The sequence below is a fragment of the Sphaerodactylus townsendi genome, linkage group LG06, assembly GCF_021028975.2.
Source record: "Sphaerodactylus townsendi isolate TG3544 linkage group LG06, MPM_Stown_v2.3, whole genome shotgun sequence".
In the NCBI taxonomy this organism is placed as follows: Eukaryota; Metazoa; Chordata; class Lepidosauria; order Squamata; family Sphaerodactylidae; genus Sphaerodactylus; species Sphaerodactylus townsendi.
Genome location: NC_059430.1, coordinates 130,637,176 through 130,658,673, shown reverse-complemented (window position 1 = coordinate 130,658,673; position 21,498 = coordinate 130,637,176). Strand labels below are relative to the sequence as shown.

General features: G+C 59.8%; 2 protein-coding genes across 3 annotated transcripts in view; one reads left to right on the top strand and one right to left on the bottom strand.

Annotated features, from left to right (window-relative positions):
* Positions 1-13,812, bottom strand: part of DACT3 (dishevelled binding antagonist of beta catenin 3) — a 33,365-nt gene extending 19,553 nt beyond the window's left edge. The window contains exons 1-2 of one of the 2 annotated variants that reach the window (XM_048501344.1): positions 13,527-13,812; positions 1,669-1,815 (exon numbers count right to left, since the gene is read on the bottom strand). In XM_048501344.1, the coding sequence (XP_048357301.1) occupies positions 1,720-1,815; positions 13,527-13,718 (288 nt within the window). In that variant the 5' untranslated portion in view covers positions 13,719-13,812 and the 3' untranslated portion in view covers positions 1,669-1,719. Of the gene's footprint in view, positions 1-1,668; positions 1,816-13,526 lie in introns of those variants that run through there. The other variant, XM_048501345.1, reaches the window with a different exon arrangement.
* A 2,409-nt stretch (positions 13,813-16,221) lies between these two features.
* Positions 16,222-20,846, top strand: LOC125435555 (basic proline-rich protein-like; the record flags this gene model as incomplete). The annotated part of the gene is made up of 4 exons (XM_048501749.1): positions 16,222-17,331; positions 18,364-18,858; positions 19,988-20,177; positions 20,686-20,846. Coding segments are annotated over 4 exons (1,956 nt in total), but the record flags the coding sequence as incomplete, so codon positions are not given.
* Between the last annotated feature and the right edge of the window lie 652 nt (positions 20,847-21,498).

Below are 21,498 nucleotides of genomic sequence, written 5' to 3'. Positions count from 1 at the left end.
CTCCAGTAAGTTGGCCTCTGCCGAACGCAGAGGTCGAGTTGGGACGTATGGAGTAATGCGGTCCCGGAGGTACGAGGGTCCCAGGCCGCGTAAAGGCCTTAAAGGTCAAAACCCACACCTTGAAGATTATTCGGAATTCAACCGGTAACCTTTCTAGAAACATTTGGTCTGCGCATCCCCCAGGCTGAGGTTCCCACCTGCTAATGCAGAAGAATTTACCAATGTTGAATTCCACATTCACAGATCAAAAAATGTGCATCAGAATCCGCCACCCTTAACGATAGTTTGCAAATGGATTTTGCCATTTCACACAGTCAAATCCAGCTGCAAAGTGCGCTGAAGGTGGATTGAAAGTGCATTATGTGTGAAAGTGTCCAACTTGACTATGTCTGTAAAGGAGTCGTTAATGGGATAGGAAGGAGTAACTCAACTTAAGTGCTCTTTGGAAGATACTTTTGGGATTGTGCCATGTCTAATTTGGTCCAACCTCTCTCCATCACTCTGAGGTCAGTATTAAATGCACTACGGGTTTAAGTTGAGCCATTAATGTGGGTACACGTGGGTGGGGAACCCACAAACCCAAGGATTTATTTATTTTGTATATGCTATTTATACCCTGCCTCATACTAGCATCTCTAGGAAGCTTACAAAGGTTAAAAAAGAAACAATTAAAACCACAATAAAAACACCACAAATAAAATATAAACATTAAAACAGGTTGTTACAACCAAGCATGACGAGAACAGACTAGCAAAGGCGTTATAGGATGTCCACGGGACTTTGTGAAGCCTATGCTTAATTTTCTGAGACTTTATCCCCCATCCCACAATCCATGTCAACCCCTTCATGCCTTTACCCTAATTACCTTTATTCTAGTTCACTCCCCACAAGTGCTCAACTTTATCTGCTCCCTGACGAACCTTCCAAATTCCTGCCATTATATCCCCTTCAGTTTGCTTCACTTCTCAAGCCCCACATTTCTCCCGTTTTATTATATTTACTCAACCCTGACATCTCTCTTCCCCCCCCCCCCACCCCAAACAAAACACTCCCTTCTATCTTTGGCCCAGATGGACTTTCAGTACCCAGAGGGATCAACATCATCTGGACTATACTAATAGCATTCAAAGGATATCCTAAATATATTATCACAGAACTGTTACAATAACCCTGCAAGGCAGGCCAGCAGTGTTGGAGATGGTTAGGTACCAATACAGAGGAGGAGGAGGAGGCAGAGGAGGAGGAGGAGGAGGAGAAGGAGAAGAAGAGGAAGAGGAGTTTGGATTTATGTCCCCCCTTTCTCTCCTGCAGGAGACTCAAAGGGGCTGACAATCTCCTTGCCCTTCCCCCCTCACAACAAACACCCTGTGAGGTGGGTGGGCCTGAGAGAGCTCCGAAAAGCTGTGACTAGCCTAAGGTCACCCAGCTGGCGTGTGTGGGCGTGCACAGGCTAATCTGAATTCCCCAGATAAGCCTCCACAGCTCAGGCGGCAGAGCTGGGAATCAAACCTGGTTCCTCCAGATTAGATACATGAGCTCTTAACCTCCTACGCCACTGCGTAGGACTGGTCTAAGGGTCAGGACCATGGCTCCATGGCAGAGCATCTGCTTGGAATGCAGAAGGGCCCCAGATTCAATTCCTGACATCTCCAGTTAAAAATACCTTTGCCAGAGATCCTGGACAGCTGCTGCCAGTCGGAGTAGACAATACCTGGGATCTCAGAAAGCTGCTGCCAGTCTGATTCTGAATAAGGCAGTTTTGCGTGTGCTACTTCGTGACTTTGGGGCTAAGATGAGGTTCAACCAGGTATCCTCCTGGAATACAAAGTCATTACATCATCACACTACCTCTTAAATGTGGCATCTCAGAAAAAGATGCACAAAGCCTGTGGCGGAGTAAGGTTTTCTGCCAAATTTCTATATCTCTCTCCGGCCGATTATGCAGGAAACACTTTCCTCAGGACTCTCCTCTTCACAGTGGGCTTCCAGAGGGCTCTCCTCACGTTTCTTTCTTTATACACCAGGAGTTAGCCCAGTGCCTGCCCTGCAGAAGTCTCAACCTGCCTCTCCTTTGGCTGCTTCTCTTAACTCTGCCCATCACAGCCTTAAAAGCACAGATCTCATCGATTGATATTCGCTGATTGATATTCGCTTTCCCTCCCTTCCCCAACACTCACTCTCTCTGCTGCTGCAAGAGAGAGAGAGAGGCTTGTTTTTTTAAATACAAGCTTGTCTGAAAGGAAGTTTTAAAAATGTCCTCCTAATTATCAGGGCAGGCAGAAGCGGAACAGGGGAGGTGGGGTGCAGCCAGAAAGATATAATTGTGCTGTTCCTTTGCAAAAGGCAACTCTCTGTTATTACTATATCGATGTATCGATACAAGCAAATTAAATTTGGCTCCGCAGCCAGAGCAGGCAAACGCGTGTTGCCGCAAGATTTCTTGTATGGACGTATTACCTCAAGTCTTGCGACAAACAACCATTCAAGAAATCTCACGGTGATGTACATTTGTCCCCATAGTGCAGCAGATGCCTTGTGGGTAATCGGCCCCTCTCTCTTTTTAAAAGAAGCTGTTTACAATGCCATTAACCTCCACCAGTGCTTGACAGAACAGCCCCAGAGGCGTCTGCAAGTCAAAAATGTCAACACAGGAAATGTCTGTGCCCGAGTAACGGGTTCATGTTTTGGCAGCTTCTGTCGAAGTCAAGCGGCACATTTGAGCGACCTCACCCATCCTGCAGAGAGTTTGGGGGCTGTGGAAAGACAGGGTGCTGACATCCGAGCCTGGGAGGGCAAACGGGGATCTCACATGCAAACACACACACACACACACACACACACCCAGCCCTGAGACAAGGAGCCCCCCAGACTTCACTGGCAGAACACGATGACTCAGCTCTGACCGCGGAAACCAACGCTTTTGACTCAGCAAGGGAATGCGGGAACAGGGGTCTGGGATTCTGAAGCAACCTCAGCCGTGGGGCTCTCTCTCTCCCGTCATCTATGAGAAAGGGAGTGGAGCTTAGTGGCCAGATCGCTTAGCAGAAGTTACCGAACTCTGCTCCATAAGGAGGCCGTTAGGAGCCCAGAGTCTTCACCCATAGAAGAGGCTGCCTCCGGTCTCTGCATGAGTCACTGCATTTGGCTTGCCAATAAACCTCCAATGGGGAAATAATTGGCTGCCTCTCTGCATCAGGAGTGCTGTCTAAACTACTATGCATAGTCGGTGCTTCCAGTTGCTATAAGTAGAATCCTGCTGTGTAAATTTTGCATCATTTCATGCGTCACAACATTCATGCTTTGCTTCAGATTTCTGGTTGATTCCAGATTTCTCCAAGCCAAATCCTATGGCCGTGGTGGCGAACCTTTGGCACTCCAGATGTTAAGAACTACAATTCCCATCAGCCCCTGCCAGCATGGCCAATTGGGCATGCTGGCAGGGGCTGATGGGAATTGTAGTCCATAACATCTGGAGGGCTGCGAGTTTGACACCTATGTTTTAACTGATACTTTGAGCCTTGACTTATTCACTGGATTTATCATCCTGGTCTAAACTGGTCCTCTGACATCTTTAGGGTCTAATTTTTATTTCTGTTGTGTGGTTCTTGTGTGTCCGTTGAGAAGACTTTTACTGAAACGTTGCCTTATTGCAATGGGATAAGCATTATTAAGATCGCAAGACAGGCGTTTGGCAAAACCGTTGTTTTCAACATTTGACGTATTGTCTGGAGAAATCTCTTCTATTGCGGCTCTGTGGCTTTTTCAATGGAGTTTTTGTATTTAGCATTTGGGGTGAGGGAGAGACTGAATTCAAGCATGTTTTTTGATAGGTGGTATAAATCTAGCATTCTTTTTATAGTACTAAGAAGCCGGGTGTCTTCGCTCAGCACAGACTCAGCGTAGCTTATAATGTCGGCAATCAAAACATAGCAATCCCCCAGATATTTAAAATCACATTCCCCTCCTATAAAAATTCTGCCTGCAATCAATAAATCTACAATAATAACATGTTAAATAAAGAGTCTGCTGTGGCAAACCACTCCGCTTCTCAAAGCATCCATCTTGCATATGCAAGTGAGCTTCTCCGGAGACAGGACAGGCATCCAATAACACTCCCACCCCTCACACACACACACACACACACACACAAAATACACAAATACACACACACACCACCTCAGAGTCCCACTTGAGGCAGCTTACAGTTAAAACACCAGAAGAATATAAAAACAAGGCATTAGACACAACATAAGAACCACCCATAAAACAGATGGAGACAATTTTTAAAAAACTAGTACAACCAAGCTCACAATTAAATGCCTGTGTTTTAAAATATATATATGTACTTTGGCCTGGAACTTTCCAGAAAGTGAGGTAGGTGCCAGTTGAGCTTCAGGGAAAGGACATTCCAAATAGGAGGGGCCACCCCAGAAAAGGCCCTGTCTTCTGAAGGCAGGGGGCACAGAGAGCAGGGTTGGAAAGATCGGTCTCAACTGGCAGGCTGAACGGCAGGGGAGAAAGTGATCAATTGTGCATATATAAGAGATGGCAAGAAACCCAACTGTTGCACTGGCTTAGGAGGTTAAGCGCTCGTGTATCTTATCCGGAGGAACCGGGTTTGATTCCCAGCTCTGCCGCCTGAGCTGTGGAGGCTTATCTGGGGAATTCAGATTAACCTGTGCACTCCCACACACACCAGCTGGGTGACCTTGGGCTAGTCACAGTTCTTCGGAGCTCTCTCAGCCCCACCTACCTCACAGGGTGTTTGCTGTGAGGGGGGGAAGCGCAAGGAGATTGTCAGCCCCTTTGAGTCTCCTGCAGGAGAGAAAGGGGGGATATAAATCCAAACTCTTCTTCTCTTCTTCTTCTTCTTCGTCAACCTGGAGGCCCACGCAGCTGCCTGTAGTTTCCATACAATTTCTGAACTTGGCAGATCTCTCAGAAACCATTGGCTCTGGTTCCTGCAGTCTCTGACAGGCGTCCGGATCTCCTCCAATGATACCCCTCCTCCCAGGCAAGAGGGGGAGGGAGAAGATCCTGCACTAGAACCAGCCAAGGGCATCCTATTAGAGAGAAGAAGCCGGGTGGCTTTTTAAGAAACAAGGAACAGTACAGGCTCTGCTTGTATTTGACCCTGCTCAATGGACAGAGAAAACATTGTATGCAGACAATGGATTTCTAGTCCCATCTAGCGACATGGCTACCAAGATATTTAGGCACACATCATGTCATCTGTTAGCCCCCCCCCCCCCACCTCTCCACGGAGCCAGCTTCTGCAGCCTTCATGAAGGAAGTCTAACCACTCAAGGTGAACAGGTAACTGATAGAAGGTTGACCAACAAGGAAATTTAGGGGCCGAGCAAATTTGAAAGCCACTTTCTCCATACAGAAGAAGAAGAAGAGTTTGGATTTATATCCCCCCTTTCTCTCCTGAAGAGACTCAAAGGGGGTTACAATCTCCTTGCCCTTCCCCCCTCGCAACAGACACCCTGTGAGGTGGGTGGGGCTGAGAGAGCTCCATAGAGCTGTGACTAGCCCCAGGTCACCCAGCTGGCGTGTGTGGGAGTGCACAGGCGAATCTGAATTCCTCAGATATGCCTCCACAACTCAAGCGGCAGAGCTGGGAATCAAACCCGGTTCCTCCAGATCAGAGTGCACCTGCTCTTAGCCACTGCTCTTAGCCACTACGCCACTGCTGCTCCAGGACGTCTCCTCAACATGCGTCCATCAGTGATAACTTCGGAAGAGCTCCAGTTCCCGCCTGGAGTTTGGCAACCCTGCCTCCCACAACTTGACCATGCGAATAGGTTCAGGAAACTCTGAAGGCAAGGTCAAAGGTGACTATCCCCACGATAACTCCCCCCACCAAACCACCAGCTCATCCGTTCACCAACTATTACGGAATCGACCCTTCTCATCACTTTTGTTACACGATACGGGGAAATCTTTAATCCGTTGTCAGCAGTCAAGCAAGGCTTGCGCACCAACTTCCAAAATTCCCTTCCCTCAGAAATTATGTGTGTGCGCTCCGTGCAATTCGAACTCACAAAGCATATTAATTTGCAAAGGAGAGTCACCCATTGGCTAGCTGCGGCTTTCTCTGCTCCGCTAATCCCCTCGCCAAAGCTCGCTCGCTGGGATTTTTGACAGCCGCTTCATAAATGTGCCGGTGGGTTTAATTAAATCAGATAGGGTGGGCTTTTTATTATTATTTTTAGAGAGAGGGAGAGAAATGAAGCAAAATCTTTTATTAAAATCTGTAAAACAGTCGGCTAATCTTCACTGAACGTGAACAGAGGAGGCAGATTTACGGCAGCCGATTCCACCCAGGAACCCCAGAAATTCCACATCTATTCGAAGGACCTGGAGTCATCTCTCTCTGCACATGTTCAGAGGCAAGCTGCAATTATATGGAGGCTTCTAGGACCCAGGCAATTAATTGAGCTTCCTCAACGTTTTTGAGCCTGTGAGTACTTTTGGCGTCCTGACACAGTGTAGTGGGCACGAACAGAAAACGTCTCTGCCCCCTGCAACAAAGCCAACTCCACGGAGAAAGCCCAAGATCAGGCGAGAAGAGGGATAGTTTAAAAAATACACACACTGGGAAAGAGAAGTGAGAGAGAATAAAACAAATATTGTGGTGTTTTGATCTGCAAAGCCAAGCAGATCTCCAAAGGCCAACCAGAAACCCAGCCGGGGAAGCCACTTTCTAAAAGCAGTGGGTGGGTGCCAAGAAAGGTTTCTGCAGGTCCTACGGTGCCCACGGCGCCATGTTGGGGTCCCCTGTTCTAGCCACGCCTGGAGCCCCTGTGTCTCATTTCACAAAACACAACCACCCAGCCAGAGGTGGGATCCAGCAGGTTCTCACAGGTTCCCGTGGAGGAGTAGGGTTACGCTGAACCTTTCATTTGGTGTGTGTCCGAGAGGGGGTTACTAATGGGTGATTTTGTCCCTCGTGATTTTTTGGCCTTTAGTTACGCCTCCCTCCTCAGCAGTAGCCGCAGGAACTTCTGAAGCAGTCTTAGCGCAGGAGGTGCACACCGGCGCGGCGTAAGGGCAGCCTGCGCCTGCTGCACTGCAAGCTCCCTCGCCCAAGGACCCGGCACGAGCTGCCATGGGGTCTCCGCTCTGGCTACAGCGCCCCGCCCAGCAATGCCCCCCGCCTCCTTGAATCTCCTCTCGCCCCCGCCCCCGTCAGGCTCCTACTACCAGCCCTGCACATTGGCGCTACACCACTGTTTGAATCCCACCACCATGGGAACCTGTTGCAAAATTTTTTGGATCCCACCACTGCACCCAGCCCTTCTCTATTTCTTACACACACACACACACACACACCGGGGGGGGGGGGGGTTCCTCCCGCACGACAAGAGCAGACTTCACAGGCTAAATGACTGCCATGGTTTTTAACTTGGTGAAATCTTGATTCACAAAATAAATAAGACACCATCCTCTTCCTGCTTGAATGTTTCGTGCTTCACCAGCGGGCAACAAAATATGAATGGATGTTCAGAAACCAACACTTCTCAGCCGCGGAGGGGACTGCCCCACTAGAGCTAAGATTTCCCCTTCTCTGCCTCTTCTGACAGCATTACGTCACTCTCTGAGCCATGGTCCTTCTTGCCCCTTTCCTTAAAACACACCTCCAGAGTTTGGGAATGTGTGATTTGAACCTTTCCAAAGCTGACTCTGGGACACAGGGAGGTTTTCAAGTATTGTAACCACCAGCCCCTATTCTGGCCACAGAGCAGGTAACAGGACCTGAGCAAAAAATACATCTGAGCAAAAATCATTTTCATGTCTGCCATAACGCTGTAAGCTGCCAGCACGAGATCATTACTAAGCAGAATAAAAGAGAACTCCATTGTATTCAGTTATAGAAGTAACATAACAAAGGTCTTTCTCTAACCCACTTTGGCAACATTAGTTTGCGAGATAAGGAGCCTGTTAGAAGTGTGTGTTCTCATTGTTTGAGAATAATGAAGATTCTGACATGTTGAAAGTATCCATGAACGTTTTCACTCTTGGCGCGCGTCCTGAAAAATGCTTTAAGAAGCTCTGATAGTTGTCATTCGGTGTGATTTTCTCTTGGTGCTGGTCAGACCCTTTTGATCTGAATAAAATAAATTCTTTAATTCTAATTGATTTTGATTTTTACTTTGATGATCTACAGGGACGTAACAAGGCAAACTGTAGCCCTGGGCAAAACCTGAGTTGGATGCCCCCCCCCCCATGGGTGGCCACTCCACCTCCTTTGGGAGTCCATAACTTTGGACTCCCTGAACCAAACCTCACCAAACTTGGGGGGTAGCATAAAGACAGTCTCCTGATGGACATCGCTGGAAATTCTTATGTTTGATTTGAGAATTTGCAGCCTAGGATAGCCTGAATTATTCTCATCAGTTTCACCTCCCAGCATGGCCAATCACAGGCGCTTGACAGGAGGCTGATGGGAACCAGTTCCCATCTGGAGAGCCATGGTGTTATTTAGAAGTTTTCCAGATAAATAGGGGAAGAATTCTATCAGTTCTCTACCAGCATGGCCAATTGGCCATGCTGACAGAGGCTGATGGGAATTGTAGTTCCTGAACATCTGGAGAGCCGCAGGTTCCCTACCCCTGCACCACCTAGACTAAAAACTGGGTAACCCCTGCAGGCCAAAAAATGGAAAAGCCACTAAAAATACTCCCAAAAAACTGAAAAATTCTCCTGCATTCTTGATGCCCTCAAGCATTGGCAGGGTGCCCTGGGCAGCTGCCCACCTTGCCTAATGGGCATTATGCCCCTGATGATCTAAACTTGGTATCCTGGCTTAAGGCAAACGAGAGACCCTGCCTTCCATTGAGGTAAAAAAGGGAACGTCTCTCTCTGTGCTAACAGGTTTTCCTGTCTTCTATAGAGGCTGATCGGAACCTCGGTCCTGCCTCTTGTAAGACTGATTGGGATCTGAAAACAGGTTTTAAATAAAAGGAAAGATTTCATTGTCTTCCATTGAGACTGGGTGAAATCTGAATTGGGACATATCGAAAAGAAGATTCCTGTCTTCCATTGAGACTGTTTGGAATCTAGGGTCTGTGCTGACAGTATCATCAATACATGTGGTCAGATTAGGGGGAAACGAAAGTAAGAACTGCAAATAAGGATCACCAAAGAATCTTTATGATGTACACAACTCCACCCCCTGCCCCCCCAAGTGGTCTGCCTCCCATCCTGCAGCACATCGGCTCCATCCCTTGACCCGCCCCCCCCTCCCCCACGTGTCCTATCCCAAGGTGGGTGGGTTGGGCCAGTCTCAATCCCTTCTTGGCAGGTTTTTGCCTTTCAGCTGGAACCTCTATCACTTTCAATGGTGCTTAAACTAGGGAGCTCAGATTCTTCTTTTAAATCCACCTTGCAGTTCTAACTTCCGTTTCCCCCTAATCTGACCACATGTATTGATGATACAGACCCTAGATTCCAAACAGTCTAGAACCAGGGGGCATCCATTGAAAATGCTGGGGGGAAGAATTAGGACTAATAAAAGGAAACACTTCCTCACGCAACGTGTGATTGGTGTTTGGAATATGCTGCCACAGGAGGTGGTGATGGCCACAAACCTGGATAGCTTTAAAAGGGGCTTGGACAGATTTATGGAGGAGAAGTCGATCTATGGCTACCCATCTTGATCCTCTTTGATCTCAGATTGCAAAGGCCTGAGCAGACCAGGTGCTCGGGAGCAGCAGCAGCAGCAGAAGGCCCTTGCTTTCACATCCTGCACGTGAGCTCCCAAAGGCACCTGGTGGGCCACTGCGAGTAGTCAGTCACAAGCCTTTATTGGCATAAAATAAACATACAAAATCAGCATACAAAATTTGCCCATTATTGCTCACAATTATAGACACTGGTACTAAAATACTAAATACTAAAATATATACATGGTCCTTCTGTAACTATAGGACATTCCTTCAGCTTGCTAAACCCACTTAAACGCCATCGGATACTGATGTAGCTAGAAAACTGCTGGCTATATGTGGTCATAATACATAGACATTGGTTGGTATTCATCTTAGACTTACGCCTATTATTGTTAGCAGAAATTTTGCCACCGCACACTGTGGGATCCATGCTGCTAAAAAGCATAGGTATCTTAAGAGCATCAGTTAGATTGTGCGAAATGGGCATAAGTGCAGATTAAGTACATTCTGGTTTTTTTTAGTAAACCTTTACACAATGAAAAGAGGGTGCTGATCGAGTGTCTCCACCTGACCCATATTGCATGGACACAGCCTCCTCTGTTTATCAATTTGTGGATATCTGCCATAGAGCAGCATAGAAGGCATTAGATTGAATCTGGCCTATGTTAAGGCTCTTCTTAGTTTAGGGTTGGTGATCCAATGTAAATAATTGGCCATGTGTCCTTGTTCAATTGGAATAAGCAGGGTCAGGGGGGAACACGTTTTCCTCGCAGCTGTTATCATATCCCGATACTCTTGTTCTAATAGCTTAGTTTTCAAGCAGCTATATGCTTCTGATAGGGAAAGCCACTGCGAGTAGCAGAGAGCTGGACTAGATGGACTCTGGTCTGATCCAGCTGGCTTGTTCTTATGTTCTTATGATTTTGCCACACAAAAGGAGAGACAGGCCCAAGAGCCTGCCACGCAAAGCAGAGAACCCAGCACCTGTGACCTGAAAGGCCTGTGGCATGCTGAGCGCCCCTTGACTTTTGCCACGGGAGCCACTGGCTAGTCCACCAGACAGGAGAGCTCAGTCCAATCTTAACCACACCAACTGCAGAGATTGGCAACCATAAATCACCAATATCCAATCAGGACACAGAACTGCAGTTGCCTGTTTGAGGCTGCAAACGCAACAAAAGCATTATTATGCTATCATAAAAACAACGTAAGAATTATCACTTTAAAAAAGTCAGGGAAATACAAACAAGCAGCAAAACAATATTTGGCTGCCTAAAGCAACGTCCATAAAATGGGAAGGTGGAGTATTTAAACTAAAAGCCGGGATTTTTAAAAAACTGATTCGGCCTGTTGCTTTAAAAAACCACAAAGGGGAGCTTTTAGGAGGGAGCACGTCCAAAAACAAGGAGTCATGACTGAAAAATCCCTGTTGCTGGTCCCTCCCCCCCACCCACCCCGCACTTCTGCAGCCAAGCTCAAACCAAGCAGGGCTGGGGAAGAGAGATGGGGACAAACATTCCAGTTAGGATTCTGGTTCCAAAAATGCATCATATACACTTACACTATAGATCTAATCTGGTTTAATGGAATCATGAGAGTTGTAATTCTGTAAGGGGAGAGTGAGAGTCTCCAACCCAGGGGTGTCCAACTCTGCTGCTTCAGATGTTCATGGACTACAATTCCCACCAGCCCCTGCTGCCATGGCCAATTGGCCATGCCAGCAGGGGCTGATGGGAATTGTAGTCCATGAAGTGCCAGAGTTGGACACCCCAGCTCTAACCACTTAAGTAATTCCTGGATTCTTCCAAAACGATGTCCCCAAAGCTCAGGCTGCTGGTAGATGCAACATTTAGTTGTTGACCCCAAAAACACTTCACTCTAAACGGCAACCAGGTCTGCCAAGAGAAATACAGGATTCCGGGATCAGCACCACCACCCCCATCAACTCTTATCCTTCCTCAATCTGAATGTCAGAAACCCAAGAAGATGCAGGGAAGGGCAGCACCTGAGGGACAAGCAAGATTTTGGGGCACTAGCTTTTCAGAGTCAAAACTTCCTTCTTCAGAGATGGCATCTGTGAAGGGAGCTTTGAGCCTCGAAAGCTCATCCCCCCCCCCCAAAAGACTGTTGGTCTCTAAAGTGCTTCTAGATCAGTGGTGGCGAACCTATGGCACGAATGCCAGAGGTGGCACTCAGAGTCCTTTCTGTGGGCACGCGTGCACAGAGTTCATAATGTGGGGGGGAGAATCGCCCCCCCCCCCAAACACCCCTAGGCTGGCCTGGGCATGATCCTTTACCTGGGAGTAAGCTCGATTGCTGGCAATGGGGCTTGCTTCAGAGTAAACCCTCCTAGGGGCGTGATTCATCCATTCGAAGCGTTGCACAGTTGCTTCCCCAAGCTTACTCCCGAGTAACAAGCGCCTCGGAGCCAACTGTTTTTTCTAAACTAAAACCTCCGTATTCAGGTTAAATTGCACTTTGCGATAAATAAGTGGGTTTTGGGCTGCAGTTTGGGCACTCGGCCTCGAAAAGGTTCGCCATCACTGTCCTAGATTCTAATCCAGCTCTTCTACTGCAGACCTGCACAGCGGCCCTCCCGAAACTATAGCAGGAACAAGTGTTACTCTTTAAGCCCCCCACCCCACCCCCAACACACACACACATTGGGTTTCCTATTTTATCTGGCTACCACAACCTACTACAGCTACCCACTTGGAATAATAATGAGGATGAGGATGATAGTAATAATAAAAACGGCACACATCTCTCGTGGTCCCAGTGGTTATCGGCACTCTGGATGTCCCACCAAAAAAACCTTGGAAGGCGGCCGAACCCGCAATAGATGGACGAAATCTTCATCTATCAGCTGCAAGAGACCCCACTGGTACTATACATGTACTATATACACCAAGACATGACGACATTCCAGGTTCTTGAGAAGAATCCAACCTGTATGAAGCGCAAGACTGCCTGAACATCTGGTGGCTCTGATTGCAAATTAATAATAGTGATAACGATGATGATGATGATGATGATGATGGTGATGATGATGATGATGATGATGATGATGATGGTGATGGTGATGATTGCTGTTCCGTAAGAAACTCCACCCCCCCCCCTTTTGATCAATCTCTGCACTGGAGAATCAGACGCTGCCCTATTTTCTCCATCCCACCCAAGCGTGGCTTAAGGACCCCCCCTCCCAACACACACACACACACACACACACAGACACGGGATGGTGTGTGCCCTCCCCCCCCTACACACACGTGGGGAAGCGAACTCGGGCGTCCGGCCCTTGACCTCTCTCCCCACCCCCACCGTGCCCCAAAAACTTCCCCCAGCCTCGCAGGGACGGAGCAGAGTGCTGCTCGGCCACGCGTCCCTCTGCTGGGCTGACCCCTTCCTCCCTTACCGGGGTCTGATCCCCGACCCCCACCCCACCCCCAAGGAGTGGATCCCTCCGGCGGGCGTATGTCGGCGGGGGGGGGGGGGGAACCCGGCCACGCTCCTCCTCCACTTTTGCAAGCCCCCCAGCCCCTGGCCCAGCCTCCCTTGGTTCAGACGACCCCCGCCCCGGGAAACGAGGGGGGGGGGAGAAAGGAGGGGGGAGAAAAAAGTCTCCGGCTCGGGCCAAATTTGGGGAGAGGGGAAAGAGCCGCCGCCGCCCCGCTGGAAGGATCCAGGCTCCCCGCCACGCGCGCCTGCTCCGGAGCGGCACCGCTTCTCCGCCCCGCTCGGCCGTCGCTGCGGTCTCCGGCCGGGACCTGCCTGCGCGGGGCGGACAATGGGGGTCCCTGCCTGCCTGCCCGCCCGCCCGCCTTCCCGCCGCCGGGGTCCCGGCTGGCTCACCAACTGCTCCTCCGCCTCCGGCTCGCCGTGCTCGGCGGGGGACTGGGCGGCCAGGCGCAGCGCCCACCGGACCCGGCGCTCCTGGCGCTCCCGCAGCAGCTGCAGCTCGCACAGGCCGGCCACGGTGCCCTCCAGCCAGCCGCGCAGCCGGCTCCGCTCCGGGCTGGCGGGGAACGAGAACGGCCGCATCATCGTGCGGCTCCTCGGCCGAAGCGGCCCCGATGCGCCCGGGCGGCTGCGGCTCCGGCGCTGTCACCGCCTCATCTGCATGACGCCGCTCATTGGCTCCCCCGCCGGGGCCGATTTGCATCACCGACGCCGTCCGCGCCGGCGATTGGGCCCCCGGCGCTGTTGGTATCTGCATGGCCGCGCCCTCCGCTGCAATAATTGGTCCGCACCCCCCCCCCCCCCCACCCCCCCCCCCCCCCACCCCCCCCCCCCCCCACCCCCCCCCCCCCCCACCCCCCCCCCCCCCCACCCCCCCCCCCCCCCACCCCCCCCCCCCCCCACCCCCCCCCCCCCCCACCCCCCCCCCCCCCCACCCCCCCCCCCCCCCACCCCCCCCCCCCCCCACCCCCCCCCCCCCCCACCCCCCCCCCCCCCCACCCCCCCCCCCCCCCACCCCCCCCCCCCCCCACCCCCCCCCCCCCCCACCCCCCCCCCCCCCCACCCCCCCCCCCCCCCACCCCCCCCCCCCCCCACCCCCCCCCCCCCCCACCCCCCCCCCCCCCCACCCCCCCCCCCCCCCACCCCCCCCCCCCCCCACCCCCCCCCCCCCCCACCCCCCCCCCCCCCCACCCCCCCCCCCCCCCACCCCCCCCCCCCCCCACCCCCCCCCCCCCCCACCCCCCCCCCCCCCCACCCCCCCCCCCCCCCACCCCCCCCCCCCCCCACCCCCCCCCCCCCCCACCCCCCCCCCCCCCCACCCCCCCCCCCCCCCACCCCCCCCCCCCCCCACCCCCCCCCCCCCCCACCCCCCCCCCCCCCCACCCCCCCCCCCCCCCACCCCCCCCCCCCCCCACCCCCCCCCCCCCCCACCCCCCCCCCCCCCCACCCCCCCCCCCCCCCACCCCCCCCCCCCCCCACCCCCCCCCCCCCCCACCCCCCCCCCCCCCCACCCCCCCCCCCCCCCACCCCCCCCCCCCCCCACCCCCCCCCCCCCCCACCCCCCCCCCCCCCCACCCCCCCCCCCCCCCACCCCCCCCCCCCCCCACCCCCCCCCCCCCCCACCCCCCCCCCCCCCCACCCCCCCCCCCCCCCACCCCCCCCCCCCCCCACCCCCCCCCCCCCCCACCCCCCCCCCCCCCCACCCCCCCCCCCCCCCACCCCCCCCCCCCCCCACCCCCCCCCCCCCCCACCCCCCCCCCCCCCCACCCCCCCCCCCCCCCACCCCCCCCCCCCCCCACCCCCCCCCCCCCCCACCCCCCCCCCCCCCCACCCCCCCCCCCCCCCACCCCCCCCCCCCCCCACCCCCCCCCCCCCCCACCCCCCCCCCCCCCCACCCCCCCCCCCCCCCACCCCCCCCCCCCCCCACCCCCCCCCCCCCCCACCCCCCCCCCCCCCCACCCCCCCCCCCCCCCACCCCCCCCCCCCCCCACCCCCCCCCCCCCCCACCCCCCCCCCCCCCCACCCCCCCCCCCCCCCACCCCCCCCCCCCCCCACCCCCCCCCCCCCCCACCCCCCCCCCCCCCCACCCCCCCCCCCCCCCACCCCCCCCCCCCCCCACCCCCCCCCCCCCCCACCCCCCCCCCCCCCCACCCCCCCCCCCCCCCACCCCCCCCCCCCCCCACCCCCCCCCCCCCCCACCCCCCCCCCCCCCCACCCCCCCCCCCCCCCACCCCCCCCCCCCCCCACCCCCCCCCCCCCCCACCCCCCCCCCCCCCCACCCCCCCCCCCCCCCACCCCCCCCCCCCCCCACCCCCCCCCCCCCCCACCCCCCCCCCCCCCCACCCCCCCCCCCCCCCACCCCCCCCCCCCCCCACCCCCCCCCCCCCCCACCCCCCCCCCCCCCCACCCCCCCCCCCCCCCACCCCCCCCCCCCCCCACCCCCCCCCCCCCCCACCCCCCCCCCCCCCCACCCCCCCCCCCCCCCACCCCCCCCCCCCCCCACCCCCCCCCCCCCCCACCCCCCCCCCCCCCCACCCCCCCCCCCCCCCACCCCCCCCCCCCCCCACCCCCCCCCCCCCCCACCCCCCCCCCCCCCCACCCCCCCCCCCCCCCACCCCCCCCCCCCCCCACCCCCCCCCCCCCCCACCCCCCCCCCCCCCCACCCCCCCCCCCCCCCACCCCCCCCCCCCCCCACCCCCCCCCCCCCCCACCCCCCCCCCCCCCCACCCCCCCCCCCCCCCACCCCCCCCCCCCCCCACCCCCCCCCCCCCCCACCCCCCCCCCCCCCCACCCCCCCCCCCCCCCACCCCCCCCCCCCCCCACCCCCCCCCCCCCCCACCCCCCCCCCCCCCCACCCCCCCCCCCCCCCACCCCCCCCCCCCCCCACCCCCCCCCCCCCCCACCCCCCCCCCCCCCCACCCCCCCCCCCCCCCACCCCCCCCCCCCCCCACCCCCCCCCCCCCCCACCCCCCCCCCCCCCCACCCCCCCCCCCCCCCACCCCCCCCCCCCCCCACCCCCCCCCCCCCCCACCCCCCCCCCCCCCCACCCCCCCCCCCCCCCACCCCCCCCCCCCCCCACCCCCCCCCCCCCCCACCCCCCCCCCCCCCCACCCCCCCCCCCCCCCACCCCCCCCCCCCCCCACCCCCCCCCCCCCCCACCCCCCCCCCCCCCCACCCCCCCCCCCCCCCACCCCCCCCCCCCCCCACCCCCCCCCCCCCCCACCCCCCCCCCCCCCCACCCCCCCCCCCCCCCACCCCCCCCCCCCCCCACCCCCCCCCCCCCCCACCCCCCCCCCCCCCCACCCCCCCCCCCCCCCACCCCCCCCCCCCCCCACCCCCCCCCCCCCCCACCCCCCCCCCCCCCCACCCCCCCCCCCCCCCACCCCCCCCCCCCCCCACCCCCCCCCCCCCCCACCCCCCCCCCCCCCCACCCCCCCCCCCCCCCACCCCCCCCCCCCCCCACCCCCCCCCCCCCCCACCCCCCCCCCCCCCCACCCCCCCCCCCCCCCACCCCCCCCCCCCCCCACCCCCCCCCCCCCCCACCCCCCCCCCCCCCCACCCCCCCCCCCCCCCACCCCCCCCCCCCCCCACCCCCCCCCCCCCCCACCCCCCCCCCCCCCCACCCCCCCCCCCCCCCACCCCCCCCCCCCCCCACCCCCCCCCCCCCCCACCCCCCCCCCCCCCCACCCCCCCCCCCCCCCACCCCCCCCCCCCCCCACCCCCCCCCCCCCCCACCCCCCCCCCCCCCCACCCCCCCCCCCCCCCACCCCCCCCCCCCCCCACCCCCCCCCCCCCCCACCCCCCCCCCCCCCCACCCCCCCCCCCCCCCACCCCCCCCCCCCCCCACCCCCCCCCCCCCCCACCCCCCCCCCCCCCCACCCCCCCCCCCCCCCACCCCCCCCCCCCCCCACCCCCCCCCCCCCCCACCCCCCCCCCCCCCCACCCCCCCCCCCCCCCACCCCCCCCCCCCCCCACCCCCCCCCCCCCCCACCCCCCCCCCCCCCCACCCCCCCCCCCCCCCACCCCCCCCCCCCCCCACCCCCCCCCCCCCCCACCCCCCCCCCCCCCCACCCCCCCCCCCCCCCACCCCCCCCCCCCCCCACCCCCCCCCCCCCCCACCCCCCCCCCCCCCCACCCCCCCCCCCCCCCACCCCCCCCCCCCCCCACCCCCCCCCCCCCCCACCCCCCCCCCCCCCCACCCCCCCCCCCCCCCACCCCCCCCCCCCCCCACCCCCCCCCCCCCCCACCCCCCCCCCCCCCCACCCCCCCCCCCCCCCACCCCCCCCCCCCCCCACCCCCCCCCCCCCCCACCCCCCCCCCCCCCCACCCCCCCCCCCCCCCACCCCCCCCCCCCCCCACCCCCCCCCCCCCCCACCCCCCCCCCCCCCCACCCCCCCCCCCCCCCACCCCCCCCCCCCCCCACCCCCCCCCCCCCCCACCCCCCCCCCCCCCCACCCCCCCCCCCCCCCACCCCCCCCCCCCCCCACCCCCCCCCCCCCCCACCCCCCCCCCCCCCCACCCCCCCCCCCCCCCACCCCCCCCCCCCCCCACCCCCCCCCCCCCCCACCCCCCCCCCCCCCCACCCCCCCCCCCCCCCACCCCCCCCCCCCCCCACCCCCCCCCCCCCCCACCCCCCCCCCCCCCCACCCCCCCCCCCCCCCACCCCCCCCCCCCCCCACCCCCCCCCCCCCCCACCCCCCCCCCCCCCCACCCCCCCCCCCCCCCACCCCCCCCCCCCCCCACCCCCCCCCCCCCCCACCCCCCCCCCCCCCCACCCCCCCCCCCCCCCACCCCCCCCCCCCCCCACCCCCCCCCCCCCCCACCCCCCCCCCCCCCCACCCCCCCCCCCCCCCACCCCCCCCCCCCCCCACCCCCCCCCCCCCCCACCCCCCCCCCCCCCCACCCCCCCCCCCCCCCACCCCCCCCCCCCCCCACCCCCCCCCCCCCCCACCCCCCCCCCCCCCCACCCCCCCCCCCCCCCACCCCCCCCCCCCCCCACCCCCCCCCCCCCCCACCCCCCCCCCCCCCCACCCCCCCCCCCCCCCACCCCCCCCCCCCCCCACCCCCCCCCCCCCCCACCCCCCCCCCCCCCCACCCCCCCCCCCCCCCACCCCCCCCCCCCCCCACCCCCCCCCCCCCCCACCCCCCCCCCCCCCCACCCCCCCCCCCCCCCACCCCCCCCCCCCCCCACCCCCCCCCCCCCCCACCCCCCCCCCCCCCCACCCCCCCCCCCCCCCACCCCCCCCCCCCCCCACCCCCCCCCCCCCCCACCCCCCCCCCCCCCCACCCCCCCCCCCCCCCACCCCCCCCCCCCCCCACCCCCCCCCCCCCCCACCCCCCCCCCCCCCCACCCCCCCCCCCCCCCACCCCCCCCCCCCCCCACCCCCCCCCCCCCCCACCCCCCCCCCCCCCCACCCCCCCCCCCCCCCACCCCCCCCCCCCCCCACCCCCCCCCCCCCCCACCCCCCCCCCCCCCCACCCCCCCCCCCCCCCACCCCCCCCCCCCCCCACCCCCCCCCCCCCCCACCCCCCCCCCCCCCCACCCCCCCCCCCCCCCACCCCCCCCCCCCCCCACCCCCCCCCCCCCCCACCCCCCCCCCCCCCCACCCCCCCCCCCCCCCACCCCCCCCCCCCCCCACCCCCCCCCCCCCCCACCCCCCCCCCCCCCCACCCCCCCCCCCCCCCACCCCCCCCCCCCCCCACCCCCCCCCCCCCCCACCCCCCCCCCCCCCCACCCCCCCCCCCCCCCACCCCCCCCCCCCCCCACCCCCCCCCCCCCCCACCAGTTCCTTCCTTTCCAAGATTAGGGGCCAGACCCTTGTGCGTTTCTGCCCCTACCTTGTGGCTCCTGTTTTCCCCATGGCTGGCCGACCCCATTCTTCACTTCTCACTCTGAATCTCATTTCTTGGAATGGCCAGTGCCGGTCCTGGACTCTGTTCGGCCAGATTCTTGCACTGAGCACAGCTGGAGTCTGCAGAGATTCCCCCACCCCCACCCCCCGCAACCTGGAAGGATAAAAGCAGACAATTTAGCCTTGGCCGTTACTGTGTGTGGTCAAAAACGTCTCTCTTTTTTTTTTAAATTGCAAACATTTATGTTTGAAATAAAATGCCATATACGTATTTTAAGCCAGGTGTGGGGTCTCGCTTCGGTTGTGTGTTGGCCGGCCTGCTCTGAGTTTGTCCACCGACTGACTTCTTAGTTCCTAGTCCAGTGATGGCGAACCTTCTCAAGACGGAGTGCCCAAATTGCAACCCAAAACTTATTTATCGCAAAGTGCCAACACGGCAATTTAACCTGAATACTGAAGTTTTAGTTTTAAAAAAACGGTCGGCTCCAAGGCATGCGTTACTCAAGAGTAAGCTTGGTGGTAGACGGTGGCTTTGCTTTGAAGCAACCGTGCCACTCTTCCAATGGGTGAATCATGACCCTAGGAGGGTTTACTCAGAAGCAAGCCCCATTGCCAGCAACCGAGCTTACTCCCAGGTAAAGGATCACGCTTTAGTTCTTCCCATGAAAATCAATAGGGTTTAACAGCGCTTAACAGGGTTACCTACACTGCTTCCCCAAAACTAGATCTTAGGTTTAATGCTAATAATCGAGTCCAGGCCAGCCTAGATGTGTGTGTGTGTGTGGGGGGGGACTCTGTTTGCACGTGCCCAAAGAGAGGGCTCTGAGTGCCACCTCTGGCACCCGTGCCATAGGTTCGCCACCACTGTCCTAGTCCATGTTGTAGTCAAAGGGTGCAAGAATGAGCTTTTTGAAAGTGTTGTGTGACCAAAAACCCAAAATCTGTGCCGTGAAAGGAACATCAGGAAAAGGTACCGGTCAACTGTGTGTGTCTGTGCTTCAGACTGGGGGCCCATTGAGACAAATATCGGGGTTGCACCCATTTTCCAGCAGCCCATTTGTGTCTCTGCAGCACAACTGCCAGATGGGCCAAGGGGAGCCTCTTGGGGTGCTGATGAAGATTTCAAGTGCAGAGAGATTTGCACAGGCTATCCGGGTGCTTCCAAAAAACCCTCCTCATACCTGCTCAACCTGTACTGTTTTTTTAACCAAGAAGAAGAGGAAGAAGAGTTTGGATTTATATCCCCCCTTTCTCTCCTGCAGGAGACTCAAAGGGGCTGGCAATCTCCTTGCCCTTCCCCCCTCACAACAAACACCCTGTGAGGTGGGTGGGGCTGAGAGAGCTCAGAGAAGCTGTGACTAGCCCCAGGTCACCCAGCTGGCATGTGTGGGAGTGCACAGGCTAATCTGAATTCCCCAGATAAGCCTCCACAGCTCAGGCGGCAGAGCTGGGAATCAAACCCGGTTCCTCCAGGTTAGATACACGAGCTCTTAACCAGATTAGATACATGAGCTCTTAACAATCGAGGAGTCTCAGGATCCACCTTGACACAGGCATTGATTTTTCTAAAGCCTCCAGGAACCCTCATTGTCTGTTTCACTTGCCAAAAATGCTCCTGACCACTCGTGGCAGGGGGTGGACTACGAATCTCACATGTTGCCCCCCCCACTCCTCTTCCACCCTCTTGTCTTTCGCTGCAGGGCACCAAGATCTTGGATTTGTGCTGCCCATTTCTCATTGCGCAGCAAAGATTGCGCTGAGTGTGAGACCTCTCTTTGGGGTGAGAGGCTACCAAAGGAACGAGGCCTGCGTGCACCAGGCTGAGACGTTCACTGCCCCTAATCTGAGGAAGCACGGCTGATAGGAAAGGAGAAAAGTGCTCTGCACGGGCTCAGGAAACAGGCCTTTTTATTCATCATATGTGTTGTTTGACACATCAGAAATAGGTTTGGAGGCTCAGCCCTGAACTGATGCTATTCCAATGCAATTCTGGGCTGTATCAATAGGAGTATAGTGTCTAGATCAGAGGTCTTCAAACTATGGCCCTCCAGATGTTCAGGAACTACAATTCCCATCAGCCTCTGCCAGCATGGCCAAGTAGCAGGGCTGATGGGAATTGTAGTTCCTGAACATCTGGAGGGCCATAGTTTGAAGACGCCTGGTCTAGATTGAGGGATGTAACTGTACCTCTCTAGTCTGCATTGGTTAGACCTCACCTGGAATATTGTGTGCAGTTCTGGGCACCACAATTCAAGAAGGATATTGACAAGCTGGAACGAGTCCAGAGGAGGGCAACCAAAATGGTCAAAGGTCTGGAATCCACGCCCTACGAGGAGAGGCTTAGGAAGCTGGGGATGTTTAGTCTGGAGAAGAGAAGGTTAAGAGGTGACACGATAGCACTGTTTACATATTTGAAGGGATGTCATGTTGGTGAGGGAGCGAGCTCGTTTTCTGCAACTCCAGAGACTGGGACCAGGAGTCATCTGGTGAGGTCAACGAGCTGTAAATTCAGG